The 24,547-nt window shown below is 35.2% G+C and overlaps 2 protein-coding genes across 2 annotated transcripts; both read left to right on the top strand.

Moving 5' to 3' along the window:
• Window positions 1-11,649: 11,649 nt before the first annotated feature.
• Window positions 11,650-12,600, top strand: LOC110318747 (olfactory receptor 8K3-like). The gene has a single exon (XM_021193997.1). It carries the CDS (start codon window positions 11,653-11,655, stop codon window positions 12,598-12,600), a length of 948 nt encoding a protein of 315 aa, XP_021049656.1. The 5' UTR covers window positions 11,650-11,652.
• Window positions 12,601-18,915: 6,315 nt separating this feature from the next.
• LOC110318802 (olfactory receptor 8K3-like) lies at window positions 18,916-23,472 on the top strand. The gene is made up of 2 exons (XM_021194074.1): window positions 18,916-18,956; window positions 22,514-23,472. Exon 2 carries the CDS (start codon window positions 22,531-22,533, stop codon window positions 23,470-23,472), a length of 942 nt encoding a protein of 313 aa, XP_021049733.1. The 5' UTR covers window positions 18,916-18,956; window positions 22,514-22,530.
• The last annotated feature ends 1,075 nt before the right edge of the window (window positions 23,473-24,547 follow it).

Genomic DNA, 24,547 nt, shown 5'->3' with positions numbered 1-24,547 from the left:
AATAAGGTAATCTATAAAATAAAGTACTGTTTTGCAATTTGTCATTTACACCAAAGGTAAAAAAATCACCTCAGGGTCCTGGGAGACTCTTGCTTTCTTAGACCATGCACATTTTTTTTTTTTTTTTTTTTTCTTTTTTTTTTTTTTTCTTTTTTAGATATTTTCTTCATTTTATTTCCATATTTTATTTATTGTACCATTTATTGAAGATGTTTTCTTTTTTGCAAAGTATATTTTTGGCTCCTTGTCTAATATCAAGTGTCCATAAATATGTGGTTTTTCTTCTGGGTCTTCAATTGTATTCCATTGATCAACCTGGCTGTCCCTGTATCAATACCATGTAATTTTATCTCTATTGCTCTGTAGTAGAGATTGAGGTCAGGCATTGAGGTCTTTTATTTTTTGGGTTTTTTTTTTCTATCCTGGGATTTATTTATCCATATGAAAATGAGAATTTCTTTTTCCACTTGTTTGAAGAATTTTGTTGGAATTTTTATTGGGATTGCATTGAATCTGTAAATTGCTTTTGGAAGGAGGGCCATTTTTATTGTTAATCCTAACAATCTATGAGCATGGGGGATCTCTCCATTTCCTGAGGTCTTCTCCAATTTATTTCTTGAGAGACTTGAAGTTCTTATCACATAGATCTTTCACCTGTTTAGTTAGAGTTAAAGTCAATGGGACAAATCAGCAATGTACAGATGTGACAAAATATCTTCAACAACTCCATCTGATAAACAGCTAATATCAAAAATATATAAGGAACTCAAGAAGCTAATATCCAAAAGACCCAAATAATCTAATCAAAAAATGGGATTTATAGCTAAACAGAATTCACAACAGATGAATTTACAATGGCTGGGAAGCACTTAAAGAAATCTTCAAAGTCCTTAGAGGTCTGGGAAATGCAAATCAAAATGACCCTGAGATTCCACCTTATAGCAGTCAGAATGGCTAAGATCAAAAAGTCAGGCTATATGTTTGCAAGGATGTGGAAAAAGAGGAACACTCCTCCATTGTTATTGCGGATGTAACTGATACAAGCACTCTGGAACTCAATCTAGAGGTTTCTCAGAAAATTGGAAATGAATCTACTTAAAGACCCAGTTGTGCTACCCTTGAGCATATACTCAATAGTTGCTTCACCATGCCACAGGGACACATGCTCTGTTATGTTCATAGGGGCCATATTAATGATAGCCAGAAGCTAGAAATAAACCAGATATACCACAATGGAAGAATGGCTCATTTAAACAGTAAAATTCTGTTCAGGTATTAAGAATGAGGACCTCATGAATTTTGCAGGCAAATGGATGGAACTAGATAATATCATTCCGAGTGAAGTAAAACATACCTAAAAGGGCATCCATGGAATGTACTCACTATTAAGTGGATATTAGCCAAATAAGAACAAAATACCCAGGATTTAATCCACAGAACTCAAGAATTTAACAAGCTGAAGAACCCAAGTGTGGATGCTTCAGTCCCACTTGGGAAAGAAATCATGAGGACAGAGGAAGGGGGGGATCTGGATGGGAGAGGGATGGGGGGAGAGGGAAGGGAAAGTGTGATCAATTATTGGGGAGGGGACAGGAGAGAACCCTTGAGGGGCAGCAGAACAAATGAAAATGTGCAACCTCAGGGGTTATAAGGTGGGGGGACCCTCTTGCATGTACAAGAGACCTGCAAGGTAAGATTTCAGAAATAAAATAGAAGGACATTAAAGGAAATGCTCTACAGCAAGGAGAGGGAACTTGTGGAGTTCAGCTTTAGAGAAATAGAGGGGATCATGTGGAGGGATTGAGGTCACCATCCCACAGTTAAAAATACTAACCCATAATTGTTCCTGTGTAAAAGAACTGCAGGAACAAAAATGCAGAAGAGTCTGAGGGAAAGGGGATCCAGTGATAAGCCCAACCTGGGATCCATCTCAAGGGGAGGCTCCAAGGTTCGATACTATTACTTACACACTCTTCACAATATCTAGGTTATAGAAGCAACTTACTTGTCCTTAAAATGGTGTATGAATAGTGAATATGTGGTGTGTCAATACTATCTAATACTATTTGTTTGTCAAGACAAAGGAAATCATGAATATTGTTTTGTTTTGTTTTGTTTTTATGGATTGAGACTAGAATAGATTATACTGACTGGGGTAACCCACTTCCAAAGGGTAAGTTGTCATTCATGTATTTTTTTTTTGTCACTGATGCCACCTAGCTTCAGATGGTTGCATTCTAAGAGGATATGCTGAATAAGGGACTAAGAGAGAAATACAGAGTGAAATGGCAGAATATAGGTTAAGAACTGAGCTGAAACTGACTTCATTGTCTATTTCACATAACCAGAAAATGACATGCAAGCTTCCAAACAAGCCATGCAAACAATCTCTTTACTTTCTATTATATATATGAACCACATCAACCACCAAAACAGCATAATAACCCTATTTGTGCAGTAGTTCCATAGATTTGTTTGATGGTAGCTATCTTAGATCAGTTACTATAGCTTTGCTGAAACACTGTGATAAGAGACAAAGTGGGGTTTATTTGGATTTCATACTTTGAGTTACTGTCCATGAAGGAAGCCAAGGTATGAACTCACACCAGGCATGAATCTGAGGCAGGAGCTGATGCTGAGACCATGAAGGATTGTCCCCTACTGACTTTCTAAGCCTACTTTCTTATAGAATCTAGTACCATTAATCCAAGGGTGGTGCATCCACAATGGGGCATGCTGTGCCTATCAATCCCTAGTGTTTAAAATACCTCACAATTGTATATAGCCCAATTTTATGAAGAAATTTTCTCAGTTTATATTTCCTCTTCTCAAATAGCTCTAGCTTATGTCAAGTTGATACAAAACTTTGTAAAACAGGGACAGCTCTCTAAATGGACTGAAAACCTTTTTAAAAGATGAAAACTATGTCTAATATGGGAAATCTAGCAAACAACTCCTTGCTATTGATATCATGGATATTTGATGTGAACTTACAACTACCTCCTTACTAAATCAGCAATAACCCTATCTATATTCTATATATTTTTCTTATAACCACAGTTAAGTTTAGTCTTCACCCTCTCATCAAGAAAATATATTTTTGCTATAGAGGCAGACAATTAGAGAAAACCACACTGATCAAAACACTGATTTGTGGAGCCCATGTTAAATGGTACATCTACATAACATTCCTGAATCCATGGTTAGCAGCATATACCAAAGGGTGATTAGAAAGAATTGTAAAAGCCAGAGGACTAGGTGATTTACTGTGTCACTTTTACCCTACTAATATTAAAAGCTAAATCCAGAAAGACTCAATAACATTGCTACCCAAATATGAGCTTTGAAAAATTAACATTAATTCACGAGATGTAATTATCTTCTTGCAGGTTTACGTCTGAATAGACTCACATTTTATAGTTTTTCTGAACTCTGGCTGGTTGGTTCACCTCAATATTTCTGGCTTAAACTTCTCTCCAAGCATATTGTTTCAAACTTGATTCTCTGGGCTTCACATTTATTTGCTCTGCTTGGCCTCAAACTAACTCTGGCAATCTGTTCTAATCTTCTGGCTCCATTCTTCACTTGAAACCACTCTCTGTAAAGCTATCTGTGTAAAACTGGGTTTTCTTCCCCATCTCTGTACTGGCCTCTTAAATTTCTTTTCTTTACTATATGTTCTAATGAGAATTGGTCATATTATATCTCTGAGTTATTTGGTCAAATCATTTTCTGATTCTTCACTTTGTCAGCCCCACAATTAGACTTCACTTTCAAACACGGCTGCTTCTGTCTACAAATGAACTATACCTTCATTTTTTGCAATCAAGGGTGTTTACTAAGGGCATGTCCATAGTCCAGCCAGAAGAATTAAAGATTTGTCATTAAAGCCTATTCACAGAGACCTAGGAGGTCTCTACGTGTGATCGCCTGACAGAGCATCCATTGTGCACGATTAAAATTTTTCTACAGAAGAACTTCACAAGAAGAAAATTGAGATAGGACAAAATGTATGCAAGAAATCCCAGGAAGCCCCAACCTCATACAAAAAACTACAAACTCTTAAGCAACACTAATATTAGGAGAAATCATTTTCCTCATTCAAGACCACATGAACTGCTTTTTTAATATAAAAAATGAGTGCTGAAAATGTATATACATGTAACTTTATACAGATTGAACAGGTTAAAATTAGGAACATATATACACATGTGTGTGTGTATATATATATATATGTGTGTGTGTTTGTGTGTGTGTGTGTGTGTGTGTGTGTGTGTGTGTGTGTGTGTGTGTGTGTGTGTACTATTAATGACTGACCAGTTTTATCATCTTTTGGGATCCCAAGTGAGTGAGGCGGTGTATGTGAGCCAGGTATTCCAGTCTCTCTTTTTCTGTGAGGATTCCTTTTTCTGTCCCTTCTTTAACCAGCTGGGGTGTGGTTTGAATTGCCAAAGTCATTGGCCCTTGGGCTTCCTCTTTAGCTACCTGGTCTGCCATTTGGTTCCCTTTTTTTATTGGTCCAGTCCCCTTCTGATGTCCTGGGCAGTGGATGATCGCCACCCTGCAAGGCAGGTGGATGGCTTCTAACAAGCTAAAGATCTCCTGCTTATGTTTAATGTCCTTCCCAGCGGAAGTCAATAGTCCACACTGTCTGTAGATTGCCCAATGGACATGAGCCGTAGCGAAGTCATATCAGCTGTCAGTGTAAATGTTAATAGCCTTTCCTTCTGCCAGCCTTAAAGCCTGGGTTAGAGCTGATGTTCCCTCAGGCAGACTGCTGGCCCAAATGACGGACTTCCCATCCACTACTGCTGCCACTGCTCTGTGCTTACCTTCCACCACGAAGCTGCTTCCATCGGTGAACCAGGTCACCACTCCCGGCCACCGTTGGTCTGTGAGGTCCGGCCAAATTCCGGTTTCTTCTGCCAGTACCTCCTCACATTTGTGTACAGGGGTCTTGCCAGCTTCCAGTAGCAAGGTAGCAGGGTTGAGGATGGCAGGGGGAGCAAAGGTCACTCGCTCCCGGTCAGCAGCAAACTCTGATAGTGTGTCATTCAGGTGTTGGTCCCACAGGGGGCTTCAATTGTCATGGTAAATCCGGTACTCTTCTCCTAATTGTAAAGTTAGTGCCAAGGTCTAAGGTGTCTCTATTCCCCAAGATACTTCTGGTCTGAGGGAGGCAAAGGTTATTTGTGCTTTCAATTTGGTTAATAAGTCTCTTCCCAATAGGGGCATGGGGCACTCCAGAATGACCAGAAATGAATGAGTCACTTGGTTTCGTCCTAGGTCCACTGTCTGGGACGTGGTCCATGGGTACGATTTTGGCCCTGTAGCCCTAATGTTTTCTNTTTTTTTTTTTTTTTTTTTTTTTTTTTTTTTTTTTTTTTTTTAACTTTACCTAATGGTGCTCGAAGTACTGAAAATTCTGCGCCTGTGTCGACAAGGAAATCTACGGGGGTCCCCTCCACTTCTAATGTTACTCTAGGCTCAGGGAGGGGGGCCGAGCCCCATCTCCCCTAGTCTTCATCCTCTTCGAGAGACAGCACCTTTACCTCCTGTTTCTTTTTAGGGCATTCACGGGCCCAGTGGCCTGTATCCTTGCAGTACACACATTGGTCTCTTTCTAGGTGCGGTCTGTCTCTCCTGGTTCTCCTTGGCCCTTGCCGTTTTCCATCTCCCATGTTCCCTAACTGTCTAGCCCTACTTTCTTTGTTCCTATCTACTACTGCGGACAGAACCCAAGTCAGAGCCTTTTCCTGTCTTTTGTCCCTCCTTTCCATGTCTTCTCTCCTCTCTCACTTTTCTCTTTCCAGCTTTTCATCCTCCGTCTCTCTCTTGTGATACACTTTCTCAGCTTTCTTAACCACATCCCTTATGGTATAATCCTGCAAGCACTCAATCCACTGCAATTTTTTCTAATGTCAGGGGCTGACTGCCCTATAAAGGTCATAATCACTGAGGCCCTCTGCCCCTCAGACATAGGGTCAAACGGGGTGTATCTCCTGTAAGCCTCCATGAGGCTCTCCAAAAAGACTGAGGGGGGCTCAGTCGTCCTCTGCATAACTCCTCTTACCTTAGCCAAATTCATACGCCTGCGAGCAGCACCTCTCAGCCCCGCCACCAGGGCCTTGTGGTAATTGGACAGCCTTTCCCTACCTTGTGCTATATTATAGTCCCATTGAGGGCGGGTTAGAGGGAATCCTTCACCTATTTCGGCCAGCATCTGGACAAGGTGTCCGGCACCATCCTGGACATTTTTCCGGGCTTCTTGGAGAACTCTCTCTTTCCTCCATGGTGAACAGGGTCTGCAAAAGCTGCTGACAGTTGTCCCAAGTTGGCTGATGAGAATACATCAGCGATTCGACCAGGCCTATAAGCCCTTTAGGGTTTTCTGAAAAAGGACTTTCCAGTTATAGAGATCAGAGGAAGAAAAAGGCCAACACTGTAGGAGCTGTAAATCATTCTGGTCAGCTGGGGGAGCTACAACAGCCCAGAGGGGAAGCGCCACGGTTGAATCAGCAGGCCCCTTGGGAGTGGCTCCCCACCAGCTCCTTGTTCCTGCTGAGGGACCTCCTCAGCCAGATGCCCACCTGAGTGGCATGGAGAATGTGCATAGCAATCACCCATGTCTGCCTGCACAGAGTCCCAGAGCTCTGGAGGGATACAAGTTCCCTCCCTTCTTTATTTCCCGACAACTTGCGCCCGGCATTTTCCAAACATTTGATTATAATGCCTATATTATTTGAGAGTCTATGAGATACTGAGTAAGGGTGACCAATGAGTCTCAAATGTATAAAGTGAATTTTATGCTAAATTATAACATTCTATGATACACTTGTACTATGAGGTAATACCAGCTTTGAAAACTAATTTCATATTAATTTAAGGAAATAAATAGTGATATCAACAATTTTACCAGAGTAGTAGGTTCACAGAATGTATATGCTATGAGTAAGCCAATTTTAAAACTATTTTAAAAAAATGTTATTATAAGCCAATTGAGGGACAAACATTTGATTTTATGTTACGGACAAAATTCTTTCAGACATGTAAAAGTTATATGGGTAAAATATGTAAGCAAACACTTCTGTGAAAACTCATACAAAATTTAAGATTGTAAAATTTATTTCATGTACCATTGATCAGTTTGCTTACATGCACTTGCATATAATAAAATGTGCTGCCTTACAGTGATCAATTAATTATAATTATTGGATTGCAGTAATGCTGTTATCTGATTATAGAACTAATTCTTTAATGAAGCAACCATAGAAAATTGTTCTTTATTCTTTACATCCTATGTACATGGTAATCAACTTCCCACCTTTGTATATATTGTAATTCTGCATACTTCATGGGAAAGACTCATTTTGAATTAGTGTGATTTTTTAAGATCTATACTGGTTATGCTGTGTATTGGAACTTTGATATCCTTTACATTTATTTTATTGATCTTCATATGACATGTATGCCATTAAAAAGTAAACAAATGAGACATATTGATGTTAACTATAAAGTGAAAGCTTTTCTTCAGTACTGAAGAATTTAATTGGGACTTGATGTTTGTCAAATCGCCCCATGTGCAAAGCTAGAGCTACTTGTACCAATCACTACACATTCTGATTGAATCAGCAGTACTTCTAATTCAATGACTTCCATTTGAGCTCATGGAAATGGAAGCTTACCATATTTATTCTCTTATAATTGAGGATTATTTCACTTAGTATGGTATTCTCCATGTTCATCACTGGAACATTACCTTGCATTTTTAAGGTTGAATTACTCTTTGTACATTCATCTATGTTGGATGCTTAATTTTTGTTACCTCATGGCACAGGATGTTATAAAATAACAACAGCATTCACATTTCCCTTTGAGAACCTGGCTTCAAAACTTTTTCATAAGTACTTGTAAGTGGGAATGTTGAATCATACAACAAATAATTAAATCACAGCTGAATACAAATTGATCCTGAAAGTATTAACCTCTAAGCATCACCTCATTAGACTTTCTAAAATTTTGCTGGTAATTAATTATTTATTGGTGTCTCCTCGGGGAGAGTGCCCATGGCTTAAAATATATACATAAATAGGTCTCAGAAAACCTTGCTAAGAACCACATTGGGAAATGAAGGCAGTATTTTCACAATAGGTAACAAAGCTACTCACAAAGTCCTATCATTTTATCATATGTATGAGGAAGACAACTTTTGTTAGTGTCTCAACATCTGGAGGTAATCATTTCTGATTCATTTCCTATTCTTTTTAGTAGTTCATAATGTCTGCATAGGAATAGAAGCTCTTTAGTTTTTCTATTTCATGTCTTTTTTTAAAAAATTTACTGAAGTTGAGAGGGCAAATGCTATTGATTACTTTTGAAACATAATAAAAAATATTCTATCATATGTTGTTATAATAAAACATCTTTTCACTCCTATTCTCTTCTCTTGACTTTTTCTCTTTCACACACATACACACAAAATACACATATGCACGCACACACACACACACACACACAAATACACACACTTAATTTTGTAACAAGTGAAGCACTGAGATGAGAAATAAGAAAGTAACAATATGAGTTTGTTTAAAGAAGATAATTTGATAAAATAAATGTTAAGTGTGCATTGTGCTGTTTTTACCATTCTTAAACTAAACTTTTTTTTTTTTTTTTTTTGCCCTGGCTGTCCTGGAATTCACTGTGTAGACCAGACTGTCCTGGAACTCAGAAATGTACCTGCCAATCAAAGTTGTGCACTACCACTGCCCAGGCTTCCATCCTTAGTTTGATTTTGCCCTAGATTTATTAAGTATCCCCTACAAAAATTATACTAAACCCAGAGTCATGGCATCTAGGATAAGGAAAATAATTATCCAGCTTCTGACAGCAAAGACAGAGGAGAATTTAGACAATATATGATGACATATATGTATGTATGTTTATATGTCATGTATTACATACATTTATAAAATGTCATATGAAAATCTATTCTCCTAACATCACCTACTCTAAAATAACTAGAACTTTAACAAGAAATCTTTACAGTAATAAGTTACACATATGTCCACCTTTTGATCCTTTTATGTTTTTACCAGTTACTTATTTTTATGTGTATGTGCACATGCACAGATATCAGAGGGAAAGCGCATGAGTCTTACCTTACACTGGTGCACCTCTTGTCACACTCACGTCTGCATGCCAAGCTATTTTACCTGTGAAGAGATCAAGCCACTTCCTGATTTTTGCATTCCACAGTGGTGGTGAATCTACTTTTGAGGATCAAGAGACACATAATTATATCTTCAGATGAAGGGAGATTTCCTTAATTAAGAGTGGAGTTTGGAAGAGTAACATGCCAAGATTCAGTAAGCATATTAATCTATAAAAGAAATAATTTTTCATTGGGTTCTAAAACTATTCAGAGGAAAACATTTTTGTCTCTTCTTACCTATGACAAAATTGACAGTCATTATATTTCAATTTTTATCAATTAAGCATGGCAAAGCAAACCAATGCAGAAGGAACCAATAATGGGTGTCTCAGATAAGCAATAATTAATGTTTTACATATTTAATATCTGAAGTTTATAATGGTAAATGGAAGAATATCAAAAACCATTTGTTATAAAATCCTTTTAAGTGAGTGAAGTATAAATTATATATACTCACCTTTACCCAGAATCTTCAAAACTGGGAGATTCTGTTGCCATATTCTCATAGACTGCAGTTTCTACCATGATTACCAATGAAAACCAATTTATTTCTAGTTTTAGTAAAAATATTTTCATAGTTTTTGAATACATATTTTTATGAAAGTAAGAATTGTTCTACTCCTGTGATTTTTCTCTATGTTGCACTGTAAATATTCAGAAAACTCCTTCTGGCAGTATAGAAATTCATTGCATTGTGTTCTATGGTGTGATTGGAAGTTATTCCTTTGAGCTAACCACAACAAATATTTTCTGTTTCCACTTACATCCATGTGAATGCTGCAGTACTGCATTTTTGTTTTATTTTGTGTCATAAACTGCAGTTAAAGTTTAATACAGTGTCAGATATTAAATATTTCACAACACTTGCCAAAATACTTAAAGTGCTTTTATTAATAATTATATTATTTATAATATAGTACTTCTTGTCATAAAAGGAACTTTTGAAATTGTAATAATAAGCCAAATTTAACGAATTCTTTCAATTTCTTTCCTCAATTTCTTCACATTTTTCAAGATTCCAAGGCTTAGTGTGTGTCTGACTTGAGACAATAAAATAAATTATGCTATAGTAAAAGTACCTTCCCAGAAAAGATTAATTTATATTAAAGAAACTTACTTAAAATTTTATAAAATATAGTAATATGTCAAAAAATCTCAAAACTAGAGCAAACTATGAATACTCCCTCTTGCCTGAGAGACCTACAGGCTGGGATGGCTTATATTTACCCAGTTCTTCATAACTAACTTCTCATTTGCTCATCATTACAGATATAACAAAGAAGCTACAATCCATCTTGTAGGATGTACACACACAAATATATAAGGAACAATTAGGTGAGTTATTATAACAAGTGACTTTAAAATCAATGCATGCATCATCTTTGTGAACTATACTAAGGGAGCAAAGACTCCCTGGATCACTTACCTACACTTCAGGTTTTCAAAAACACCATATTGAGACTTCTTGGTATTTTATGTTCTAAAAATTATTGTATACATCTCATCTTATTTTCCCAAAGAAAGTGTTGTCTATCATAGGTTAGTATGTAATGGGATGGCACAGGTATACTTACAAGCACTTTTGTTAATGCAAATAAAGACAACTATGAGTGAAATTCTATATTAGAAAGATGGATGGTTATAACAACTCTGAATATTCCAACCTGCATCTCTACAGATTCTCTAGATATACCTATGAAAGTAGTCTTGTGTGCACTTTTGAAATATTTCAGTAGGTATATGTATTGTTATTAGCATGTACCTTATATGTTATTACAATTATACATTTGTTAAATGTCACAGTTTATTTTAATCATTTCATAAATAAATGCAAAGTAAAAATAAAATTTATCCATATATGTATAAATCTATCTACAGTTTACAGATTATATATAAAAATACATGTAATCTATTTATATATAATTTATAATAAAGCACATATTATAAAATAGTATATTTATTTTTCTATACATATATACATGTGGCTGTCTAGTAATGTTACTACATCACAAAAGTAACAGAAATCAAGTTTGAATTTTGTCCATGATATACATTTGATGTGGAAAGTAAATTTGCTTTCCATATAACTACTGTTAAACCATTAGATTAAAGGAACAGCTCACATTCATTTTGGAGAAACCATGTATTGTTAGCAACAAATAATGTTCTCTGAATAAAACAGTCATTGGTTGAGAACCAAAGATTCATATATATGTCTGTTTATTGAAAGTCTCATGTCTGCATATGCATGCATAGAAGTGAATATACACCTCTTTTTTAAGTAGATTTCTTTTCAAACACTAACTTGACATATTTGGACACATTATATTTAATAAATTTTGAATTATTTTTAATGGATTTTGAATGATAAAAATTCAAAAAGTAACATTTGAAATCTCTAAAGTGTGCTACTCTACTCATGATAGGTTTTTGAATGAATGCAGATGGAGAGCCAAAACCTCACAGTAGTGACTGAATTTATCCTGGGGGGTATCACTGACCGCCCAGAGCTGCAGGCCCCATTGTTTGGACTGTTTCTCATCATCTATCTGATCTCACTCTTTGGCAACTTGGGCATGATCATTCTTACCATAGTGGAATCAAGACTGCAAACACCCATGTACTTCTTTCTCAGACACCTAGCTATCACAGATCTTGGTTATTCAACGGCTATTGGACCTAAAATGTTAGCAAATTTTGTCGTCAATAAAAATACAATATCCTTTCATCTTTGTGCTACACAATTAGCCTTCTTCCTTCTGTTCATTGCTTGTGAACTGTTCATTCTCTCTGTGATGTCTTATGACCGCTATGTAGCTATCTGTAACCCTCTGCTCTACAATGTCATCATGTCACAAATTGTATGTTGGGTACTGGTAGCAATACCATATCTTTATAGTGTATTTATTTCTCTCATAGTCACCATAAATATTTTCTCTTCATCCTTCTGTGGCTACAATGTCATCCCTCATTTCTACTGTGATGGTCTTCCCTTGATATCTCTGCTCTGCACAAATGCAGATAAAATAGGACTGATAATTTTAATTTTATCTGCTATTAACTTGATTTCCTCTCTCCTGATCATCCTTGGCTCCTATCTGCTCATCTTCAGAACTGTTCTCAGAATGAACTCTGCTGAGGGCAGGCGGAAGGCTTTCTCCACCTGCGGGTCCCACCTGACTGTGGTCACTGTCTTCTATGGGACTTTGATTTTTATGTATGTGCAACCTAAGACCAGTCACTCCTTTGACACTGACAAGGTGGCGTCCATCTTCTATACCCTAGTTATCCCTATGTTAAATCCTTTGATCTACAGTTTAAGAAACAAAGATGTAAAATATGCTCTTAGAAAGACAGGAAAAGTGATACACAATAATTTCTCATAGAAGTCATAGGATATTAAATGTTACCTTAGTTCACAACAAATGAATGTAAATGTTCTATAAATTTCAGTAAAGAAAATAGAAATGAACTCCTCTTCTCTGAAGAGAAGACCAATTGAAAAGAAAAAATTTGAAGAAATGAGGTAACACAGAAAATTCTTTTAAAATGTATAAACTGATGTGGGTAACAATGTGATTATTATATTTAAATGAAGAGAATAACAAGTGTCTCAAATGATTTTTAATTTTGTGGTGATTAGGAAGATTTCGGATAATTTTAATTTTGTGGATTGAACTTTATAATAAATTGCCAGGTGTTTATGTGTATCTGTGTATTTACTTGTATGAAAATGCATTGTTATTATAGTTGTACTTATATCATTTGGTAAACATGAACATATCCATATACTGTATTAAAAGATATTGATCACAATAAAAATGAAGTCTATCAGTTTGATAAGGTTCCAATAATATCAGGGCATTTCATTCCACTGGAATATTTATGACCTGGTTCTACGTCATTTTCTCTTCATATCACTTCATATATGATCACAATAGCTATAACTAATGCCATATATTTAGTAATTAAATATCTCTTAATTTCAGTGTATCATTTTATACTGTATAATTCTTTCTGTTTTTATATGTGCATGAGTGTGGACACATAGTGGAGCATTAGTGTGTGGAGTGTGTATATGTGTTTGTGTGTGTATGTGTGTGTATGTGTGTGTGCATGTGTGTTTACATAAGATGTCTTGAGTTTTCCATTGCAGCTTGTAATACTTTACTTTTTTCTTGTTCTTGAAATAATCTTAATTCTTTTTTCTGTTCACTATACTGAATGATTTGATGTTTTCTTGATATAGATGAATTATATTTCCTGTAAGACATATACTAAGTTTGATTATTGAGTAAAATGCCATCACTATAATTAATTGGGATGTAAAGGCAGGAGAATCAGGATTCTTGGGAAAGCCTGTGCTAACTAGTGAATCTGAGGTAAATCTGGGCTGAATAAGATGATTTGAAAAATAAAAAGTTGAGATATTTTAATAAAGAAATAACATTTGGTAATGCTTGAAAATTGTTCTGTGGGTTTGGTACCAAAGCAAATCTAACACAATAATAAATGAATATAATAAAACATAACTTTGAAATGTTTGTGGCAATGCAAATCATGATCAGATAATAAAGAAATGAAATTCTAATATTTAAATTGGATATAAGTAATCAAATTTTGTCATTCCTGAGAGGAGAGATTGAGCCAGTGACTTGGCCATTTTGGTCAATGAATGATATTTTCTTTCTTTTTTTATTTTTTAATTATATATTTTCTTAATTTACATGTCAAATGATATCCCAAAAGCCCCTTATACCCTCCACCCACCCTGTTCCCCAACCCACCCACTCCCACTTCCTGGCCCTGGCATTCCGCTGTACTGGGGAATATGGTCATTGCAAGACCAAGAGCCTCTCCTCCCATTGATGGCTAGCATTTATTTATGTATAAAACAAGCATACAATATGAGATCCAAATAAACAGCATGTAATTAGCCATTAAAACGTAATAGTTTTTTTGTTCTGCAGAATATGTGTAGTACTTTAAAAGACTTGAATCTAGAATCTCAAGTTTAGTTTGATTTTTTGTTTTTATTAAGTCATATTTACTTAGTAAATACGTCATCTCTTTGAGTTGTGAAAATTGCATGAATCTGATTACATATACTAATGCCTGAAGTTGGAAAAAAAAGCAAGATTTTATTGAAAGTAATGAGCAATTACCCTCAGAATTTTCAATATTGTGGTAAAAACAGTTCTTAAAGAGTATGTAAATTTCCTGATTAATAAATGTACTTCAAACTAGGGTACTCATGAGTGCATAGAAAATGAAGAAATGTTTTTCTATATGATGTATTAAATGTTAATACAAAGACATTTCAGTGAATGAACCTTTAAAATTTGAAAACAAGACAGCACCTGTAATCCCTCAGGGCACATGTCCCTGAAGAATAATGACTCTCCCATATTCAGAAATCATAAGTTAACATCAATGGCTTCTCAGCTAGGGTTGGAACTTCATCACCTCTTCCTCATCTGCGCTTTCATTTTTGTCTTTCTTGACCTCAGATAGTTTTGTGCATGTAATCATAGTCATTTTCAGTTCATGTACACCACAACCTCATTGTATCTCCAAAACCGTTTGGCTATAATCTGTGGCCTTGCTGTTTACATGTTTTCATACCCATATCGCTTCTTGGATGGTACATTTCTACAAAGTGATATGATGAAGATATCGCTTTTAGGTTTGATTATCATGATGTCTTTTATTTTCTTCACTCTCAGCAGTTGTGGGTTTCTGTTAATGCCATTTATTATAAAACAACACCAACAAAACTTACTTCTGTGATGAGTGTTGAGAGAAACTTACCTATGACTATACTATAAGTCTCTAGAGTCCTACTATCACTGTGTCCTTTTGTCAAAATCACCATTTTAGAATCTTCTGGACAGTCTATAACCTCAGATTCTTAGCTACCAAAATGATGTAAAATATGTCTGTCCTGCAATAGGCATTTTATTCCTTCCACCATGTGGGTTACAAAGACTAAAATTAGTTCTTCAGGATTGGCAACAAGAAACCTCATTAGATGAACCGTTTCTGGAACATTTCCTTAGGATGTACTGAGGGATAAGTAGTTTATATTCATTTTAGGTTTGCAAAGAATAACTGAAGAGTAAGAACACGTGTAACAACTGTTTCAGGATATTAACAAATTTTCTTTATTTTTGTACTATATCTCACCAAAATATCTAGGAGAGTACATGACAATATTCAAGTGTTTGACTTTCTTGTTGACAAAGTATTCTTCCCTTATTTTTTTTAATATCCTTATATTCTCCTAAATCAGTTCATAGCTCTTAAATATATCCAAATTTTATGTAAGTATATGATAGAATATTAATTCTCTACCTGTGAATGATTAAATGTATGAAGGAAACTTACTTTAAAAATTTATTATGTTAACATGCCCACAGAGATGTTGTGGGAAATATTAAAAAATAAAATTCCTGCTATGTTGGCAGGCTCCTGCGGGCTAGCCAGTCAGGAGCTGGCAGGCTTGCCAGCATGTTCTCAAATCATGGTGACTAACTCAGAGCTCCGAAATCTTCCACCCAGGTTGCTAAATTTCCACTGGCAGGTCGATACCATGCCAGCCCCATGCTTCAAAACTCCCATGGCCTTTTGAAGTACACTTCTGGAAAACCCACCCTTCCTCACCATACTTTTCTCTCTGGAACATAGTTGAGCCGCTGCATGAAGGAAAACAACAGACAGACTTAGTTCAGAATCAATGGCAACTTAATTGCTGGGCTCAACAACTAGAATCCTAAAATTGTAAGCCCTATATAACCTAAAGCCTCTGGTGACAAATCCTGGTGTATTCATCATCCAAACCAGGGGTCGCTTGTAGCTACATCTTGTCCCCCTGCTATCCCTGTGCAAAACCCCATATCTCTCTCCTAGCTGTTCTCTTCCTCTCTCTGACCTGGAAGTCCTGCCTACTCACCCAGTGACTGGATTCTTTATTCAGTAGAAGGATCACATGAAGCCCTGAGTATGTGATTCACTGCTCAGACCAGGAAGCACCTCTCAGGGAATGGGAATTAGCATCAAAATACAAACAGCACCAGTTCCATCCACAACACAGAGATATAATCACAAGTCAGAACACTGTTAAATTTTACCATTATGTGTTATAGGAAATGAGTTATTGAATGTTCAAAATAGTAAAATAGCCACAAAATATTTTTAGGGTATGACTATTTGATGAAGTAGAATATTTCACAGTTTAACGGGATTTTTGCCACCAGATATGAGGAGGGGGCGTACCTCCAAGACTGAAAAATCAAATAGCTGTACACAATGAATAACATTATTTTGCAACACAAATCTATTTCAGAAACTTTTTTTTTGTAATCTATATCTATTTCTGTTTGTATAGTCATATATAGGTGTGCTTATGTATGTGTATTAATGATGGAATTTTATATATTAAAAATAGAAAAAAATTGGTTTATATTACCTATAATCGTTTATAGAAATCCCTCCTAAAATTACTAAACCCTGTTGATAATACAATGTTTTACTTAACAACAACAACAACAACAACAAAATTGAATGGAGAAGCACAACTCAGAGTGTTCAGAGTGGTGACCCAATTTGTTGGACATCACAAATCTCCCTCAGCTATAGGCATCATTGTTCTGATTGTTCCTCATCATCTATCTGGTTTCCATGTCACACAGCTTGAGCATGATCCTCATTACCATGGTGGGCTTCAGGTACTTCTTTCTCAGACATATAGCTATGACAGTTCTTGTTTATTCAATAGCTGTTGGAATCAAAATTTAAAATTTTATTGTTGATCAGAAAACTATCTTTTAGCATTTGTGATACACAGTTAACCTTCTATATTTGGTTAGAAGATTGGCTTATAAGGTTTTAATTCTGTTTTCAATGTCCTGTAACCACTATCTAGCCACTATAAACCTCTGCTTTTATGATACTCAAGTTTCAAGAATAGTATTTTGGTTACTGGTACAATCTTTATCTTTACAGCAAAATTGTGACTGTTCTATTCACAGTTAAGGTTTTTTTTTTTATTGGTTATTTTATTTGTTTACATTTCAAATGTTATCATCCTCCCTGGTTTCCCTTCTGCAAGCCCCCTATCACATCACTCCTCCATCCTGCTTTTATGAGAGTGATTTCCCACCCACCCACCTACCCCCTCCTCACTGCCCTAGTATTCTCCTATGCTGGGGCATTGAACCTGCACAGGACAAAGAGCCTCCCCTTCCAATAATGCCAGATAAGGCAATCCTCTGCTACTTATATCGCTGGAATCATGGGTCCCTCCATGTGTAATCTTTGATTGGTGGTTTAGTACCCGGGAGGGTCTGGAGGGTCTGGTTAGTTAATATTGTTCTGTCTATGGGGATGCAATTCCTTTCAACTCCCTCAGTCCTTCTCCTAACTCTTCCCTTTGCTTCCCCATGCTAAATCTGATGGTTGGCTGTGAGCATCTGAATCAGGCTCTTACAGAGCCTTTCAGAGGACAGTTATACCAGGTCCTGTCAGCAAGCACTTCTTTGGCATCAGAAATAGTGTCTGGGTTTGGTGTCTGCAGATGGAATGGATCCCTAGGTGGGGAAGTCTCTGGATGGTCTTTTCTTCTTTCATTGCTCCATTCTAAGTACCTATATTTTCTTTAGACAGGAAAAATTCTAGGTTAAAATTTTTGGGATGGGCGGGTAGCTCCATCCCTCAGCAGGGGCCCATACATATCCCCTGGGTATGGGACTGTCCAGTTTCTATCTTCACTGTATTGGGTATTTCAGCTACTGTCACCCCACGTGGGTCCTGGGAACCTCTTGCTTCCCTGGCATCTCAGTCTTTCTACTGGCTACCCAGCAGTTCTTCATTCTCTACTATCACACACCTCTGTTCAATTTCCTGACTCTGTACTTCTCTCCTGATTTTTCCCATGCCTGATCCTGCACATCTTTACAGCAAAATTGTGACTTTTTTTTTTTTTACTAGTTTCACCATCAGGAAGCTCTCATTTTTTCCCCTGTCTACTCTTTCTAATATTCCAAGACACTTGGACAGCTAAAATGCAAAAAGTTAAGATTTTAACTTTGTCTTTCCATGTGTAAAATGTCATCAGTCATTTCTACTTTGAGAGTCTTCCTTTGTTATCATTGATTTGTTCAAATATACATAAAATTGAAGTGATAATATTGAACCTTTCATATTTTAATTTGATTCCCTCTATTCTAGTTTCATGCAGCTCATGTAATGTGAATCATCATTCTTATCCTTTTATAATTGAGAATTATTTCATTCCTTATTCATCTATGTTTGTCTCTGGTAACACTCCTCACGTTTTTAAAGCTAAATTGAACTCCATTTTTATATGAAATATCTTATTTGCTTATTCATTCATAATTGGATACTACATTAGTTTTATGTCCTGTAAATTGCACATATTGCTACAATAAGCATGAGAGCACAAATTTACCATTGAAAACTTAGCCACAATACTGTTGGTACGTGCTCTAAGTAGGAATGGTGGCCTATTCAACAGGTAAGTAATCACAGATGAATACAAATTGATCCTGAGAGTTTATAACCTCTAGGCATTATCTCATTAGCCTTTCAAAAGTTTGCTGGTAATTAATATTTTTGATGCCTCCTCAGAGAGAGTCTCTATGGTTTTAAAATGCACAAAAATGTATCTCAGAAACACAGACAAGAACCAGGGTGAGAAATGAAGGCAGGAATTTCACAGCTGGTAAGAGTGCCACAGTTAACCCTGTAGTTTAAGCCTAATGCTGTGTGTGACATTTTTTTACTAGAGTCTCACCATCAGGAAGTTCTCATTTTTTCCCTGTCTAATCTTTCTAATATTCCAAGACACCTGGACAGCTAAAATGCCTCTTCATTTTTTTACTTCATGTTAGTTTTTGAACACTTTCACTGATGTTGAGAGGGAAAATGTTAATAACTATCTTTAAGCACACACAGAAATGCTTTCTATGATACTTTGTTCTTATAAAACCTCTCATTCTCTCTCTCATTCTATGTCTCTCCCTCTCTCAGATACACACATGCAGTCAATTTTATTACTAAAGAATGGCTTAGATGAGAATCAGATAATAAATAAAAGCTATGTGATTTTATTTAAAGAAAGTTTGAGAACACAAGTATTAAGTCAATCATTATGTGTTTTTACCATGCTCAATTCTATTTGTCCCTAAATTAACTAAGCATCCCTTAAAAACATTACCCTAAACCCAGAGGAGCATCTAAGATAACGAAAATAGCTACCAAAAGGATAAAAATGCGAGAGGGGAATTAGTGTGTGTGTGTGTGTGTGTGTGTGTGTGTGTGTGTGTGTGTGTAACCCATTATGTTAAATTAATGCAAATAATTGAAACTTTAACACAATGTTTTTAGAGAAAACATATAGGTGTGTTTACTTTTCTATCTTTTACAAAGTTTATAATGTGTTAATTTATTAATTACAATGCATGTGTAGATATTAGGGGACAAGCTCATGAGTTACTTCTACGTATTGTATCCTCTTGCTCAAATTCAGGTTCCCCTCAACTATGGGGTTTTACCTGTGCTAAATCTAAATCTAATTTAGATTTTATCTAAGTTGCTCTGAACCATTTCTGATCCTTTATGAGAAAAAAAAGGAGTTCATACTTCAAACTGGGTGTGAATACAATTTCTTGAGAGTCAAAAGATATCTGTAATACCTTTAGGACTACGGGAAAGCTTTTTTTTTTTTTTTTTTTTTTTTTTTTTTTTTTTTTTTTTTTNGTAAATGTAATTAAATTTTCTATATCATAGTTTTGAAAAATAGCACTCAAGTAAGCAGGGAACAAAAGAATCTATACAAAAGAATGTTTTTATTTACTTTGAGTCCTAACTCTCTTAAGACAAAAACGTTTGGTCTGTCTACACCAATAAGAAAATTGTCAGCAAGTGTACTTAATTTTTTACATTTATATCATTGTAAATCTAGCTAATGCAAATTGAGGCAAATTGGGTTATTTTCATTTATGTAATAATTAAATTTTTCATACTTAATATATGATGTATATATAAGAAGAATGGATTAATATAAGGTAACTGCCCTTTAAAACAGTGAGCTCAGGGACAATGAAATACAGTCAGCTGCAAACAGAACAAGGACTGCTGGGAGACTTTGTTGCCATTAACTCAGAGGCTGCACTAACTCCCATGAGTACCACTGTAAATCATTTTATTTCTGCCTTTAATTGGGAAGCCTCAACATATACACATTTTTACAAAAGTAAAAGTTCTTCCCCATCTGTGACTTTCTCTCTGGTGCACTCGAAATAATCAGACATGGAATATTACAGTGTTTTCTACATCATGTTTTGAAGATGTTACTGTGAATTAACTAAACAGAATGACTTTCTGACCCTCACATTTATGTAAATACCATCACACTGTACTTTGGTTTTGTTTTGTGTCAGCTCTTCCACAGTTAAATTTTATCCAGCCTCAAGCATTAAATATCTATAATAACAATGGTCAGCTATGCTTAGAAATGATATGACTAAAGAATATACTATTGTAATATGCTTCTACTTTAATCAATGTTGGATTTTGAGAGTTAATTCATAAGTTGATTTTAATAAACTGTATTAATTTTTAAAATTTCTTCATAATTTCCTTGATTTTTAAGTCAGTCTGTGACTGACTCATTATATAAAAAAAGCTGTTTTATAATAAAAAGTGTTCTTTCAAGGTTATATCAATTTATATGAAGGAGTCTATTTTTTTAAGTTTTTCAATATTTTTCTTAATTTTCATATGCTCTATTTCCCCTTTATTGAAAATATATTATTTTGTTGTTCAATGCAACCTTATTAAGTTATAACATAGTAATGAATAAAATATTATTTAAAATGAGAAAAAAATGGAAATTTTGTCTTGACATTTTGAGCTTCAGACTGTGTGTGATATTTTGTAGACACCCTTTTTCTGTGATGCATTTCCCGCTTTTTACATATTTTCAGATCTATCAAAGAAGCTATGACTGAATTGTTCCTGATATATACACACACTTAAAAAGAAGGAGAGACCCTCGGTCTTGTGAATGCCAGGGCCAGGGAGCAGGAGTGGGTGGGTTGAGGAGCAGAGCTAGGGTAGGGTATAGGGGAATTTCGGGATAGCATTTGAAATGTAAATNAAGAAAATATAATAATAATAATAATAATAATAATAATAATAATAATAATAATAATAATAAGTCTTCCAGGATAGTTAGTATATCCAGTTACTGCTTGAAAACCCTGTGTTTATGATCTTTGTAAATATGTCCAGGAAGTACAGATTTGTTAGATCACTTACTTTCTGTTTCAGGTTTTCAAAATCCATACAGAAACATGTTGATTTTAAAAATACTAAGAAAATACTTTATTCATCTCACATTACTTTACCAAAGTTAGTGCTAGGTAGTATGTAAGATGTTTTCACAGATAATCTCATTTACATAGTGTTTGGTTTCTTAAAATCAATAGATTATGAGTTTAAGAAAATTTTGATGCATAAGGCTAAACTTTTTCATAGATCTGATCAATATAAATTGTGATAACAACATCAAATATTCCATTTTTACCTGTTAAAATTCTGTAGATCTACACATGAAACTAGACTATTAAGTATTTCTAGTATATTTTTGTGGGTATATGTACTATTATTGGCAGAACTTTATGTGTTACCATAATTATCAAATTATTAAATATCACAATGTGGTAGTAATCTTATAAAAATATGAGAAAAATAAGTTTTATCAAAGTTTGTATAAATCCAATTATATATAACTAAAATACTTTATTTTTCGCATGCATTATATATTCATATATATTAATCTGGACACATACTTCACTGTGTAGAGCAACATTATCATGTCCTGAGAGTATTAAGGTTGGAGGTTGGAGGAGCCCTTGACTACATTTTAAGTGTAGGAGGATGTTTTCCATATTAATTAATGTCTAATTTGAAATAAAGTGAATTCTCTCATTTTATTAAGAAAATCACATATTGTTGGCAAATATTTATTTTATTATCTGATAAAAACTTTGATTGTTTAAGGAACAAGATCTACATCTGTGTCTTTCCAGCCACATATGCAATTTGCATCTCTGTGATATATATATATATATATATATATATATATATATATATACATATATATGTAGAATTTTTTCAAAAATAATTGCAAATGTTTCAATATATTTTAATTAAGCTACTTTGAATAATATATTTGAAATTTATTCACTGTGCAATGGTTTCTACTCAAAACAGCTTTTACCATAATCCTGATGGAAAACCACAGCCTCACATTGGTAACTGAATTCATCCTGATGGGCATAACTGAACGCCCTGAGCTACAGGCTCCATTGTTTGGACTGTTCCTCATCATCTATATGCTCTCATTGGTGGGCAACTTGGGCATGATCATCCTTACCATGGTGGAGTCAAGGCTGCAAACACCCATGTACTTTTTTCTCAGACACCTCGCTACTACTGACCTTGGTTATTCAACAGCTGTGGGACCAAAAATGTTAAGAAGTTTTCTTGTAGAACAAAATAGAATATCATTTCATTTCTGTGCTGTCCAGTTTGCTTTCTTTAGCATGTTCATTATTAGTGAATTTTTTATTCTATCTGCAATGTCTTATGACCGTTATGTCGCCATCTGTAAACCACTCCTCTACAATGTCATTATGTCACAAAGAGTGTGTTGGGTCCTGGTGGCAATCCCATACGTTTACAGTATATTTGTTGCTCTCATAGCCACCATAAATATTTTTTCTTCTTCCTTCTGTGGCCAAAATATTATCAACCATTTCTACTGTGATGGTCCCCCTTTGACATCTCTGCTTTGCTCAAATAAAGAGGAAAGTGAACTCTTAAATTTAATATTATCAACTATTAACTTGATTTCTTCACCACTGGTCATCCTTGTCTCCTATCTGCTCATTCTCAGAGCTATTCTCAGGATGAACTCTGCTGAGGGCAGGCGGAAGGCTTTCTCCACTTGTGGGTCTCACCTGACAGTGGTCACTGTCTTCTATGGGACATTGATTTTTATGTATGTGCAACCTAAGTCCAGTCACTCCTTAAACACTGACAATGCGGCTTCTATTTTTTATACCCTAATCATCCCTATGTTGAATCCCTTGATCTACAGCTTGAGGAACAAAGATGTAAAATATTCCATTAGAAAAACAGGAAAAACCATACAAAATATCTTTTCCTAGAAATTACATGTTGTTTAATGTGACCTCATTTTACAACAAATCAGTGCAATTGCTTTTCATGTTTTAGTCAAAAAAACAGCAAAGGAAAAAGGTTCCAGGAAGAAGAGGCAGATGATGAAAAATGCAGTTGAAGAAATGAAGTAGCATAGAAGAATTATTATAATGTCTATAAATCTAAAGAGGTTAGCAATGTTTTTTCTGTATATTAATGAATAGCACAAATATCTCTTCTGATTTCAGTTAGTTTTATAAATTGAACTTTACAATAAATACTCTGCTGTTCATGTACATATGTGTATTTGTTTGTATGAAAATATATTGTTAATGTTTTAGCATTTACATAAATTTTATATTTATGCATATTTCTATAAAATGTAGTCAAAAATGTTAGTCACCATATCAGAGAATTGAGGTCTATCACTTTATTTATAAAGGGCACAGCAATATCAGAGCACACAAATTCCTTCACTCCACAAGGAATTTTTTTGCCTTTTAATTCATTTTTATTATTGGTTATTTTATTTACTTACATTTCAAATATTATCCCTTTTCCCAGTTTCTCCTCAAAAATCCCCCTCCCCCACTTCTATGTGGGTGCTCCCACTCAACAACCCACTCCCTTCTCACCAACCTAGCATTCCCTTATGCTGTGGCAGCTAGCCTTCAGAGGACCAAAGCCTCCCTATCATTGATGACAAATAAGACCATCCTCTGCTACATAGGCAGCTGGAGCCATAGGTCCCTCCATGTTTATTCTTTGGTTAGTGGTTTAGTCCCTGGGAGCTCTTGGGTGTCTGTTTGGTTGATATTGTTCTCATTATGGGGTGGCAAACACCTTCAGCTTCAGTTATGTCCTGATTTCATATTATTTTTCTTTCACATTTCTTTCTTTGTGATTCAAATAGCAATAATTAATGCTATACATTTAGTGATTTTAGTTCAAAATGTCAGATTACCATTTAATAATATGTACCTCAAAGCATACAAATATGTATTTTTGATCATGTGTGTATGAGAGAGAAAAAAAGAGAGGGAGGGAGACAGAGAGAGAGAGAGAGAGAGAGAGAGAGAGAGA

This window comes from Mus pahari, chromosome 3 (genome assembly GCF_900095145.1).
Source record: "Mus pahari chromosome 3, PAHARI_EIJ_v1.1, whole genome shotgun sequence".
Classification (NCBI taxonomy): Eukaryota; Metazoa; Chordata; class Mammalia; order Rodentia; family Muridae; genus Mus; species Mus pahari.
The sequence above is the reverse complement of the archived record's forward strand: the minus strand, read 5'-3'. Positions and strand labels throughout refer to the sequence as shown.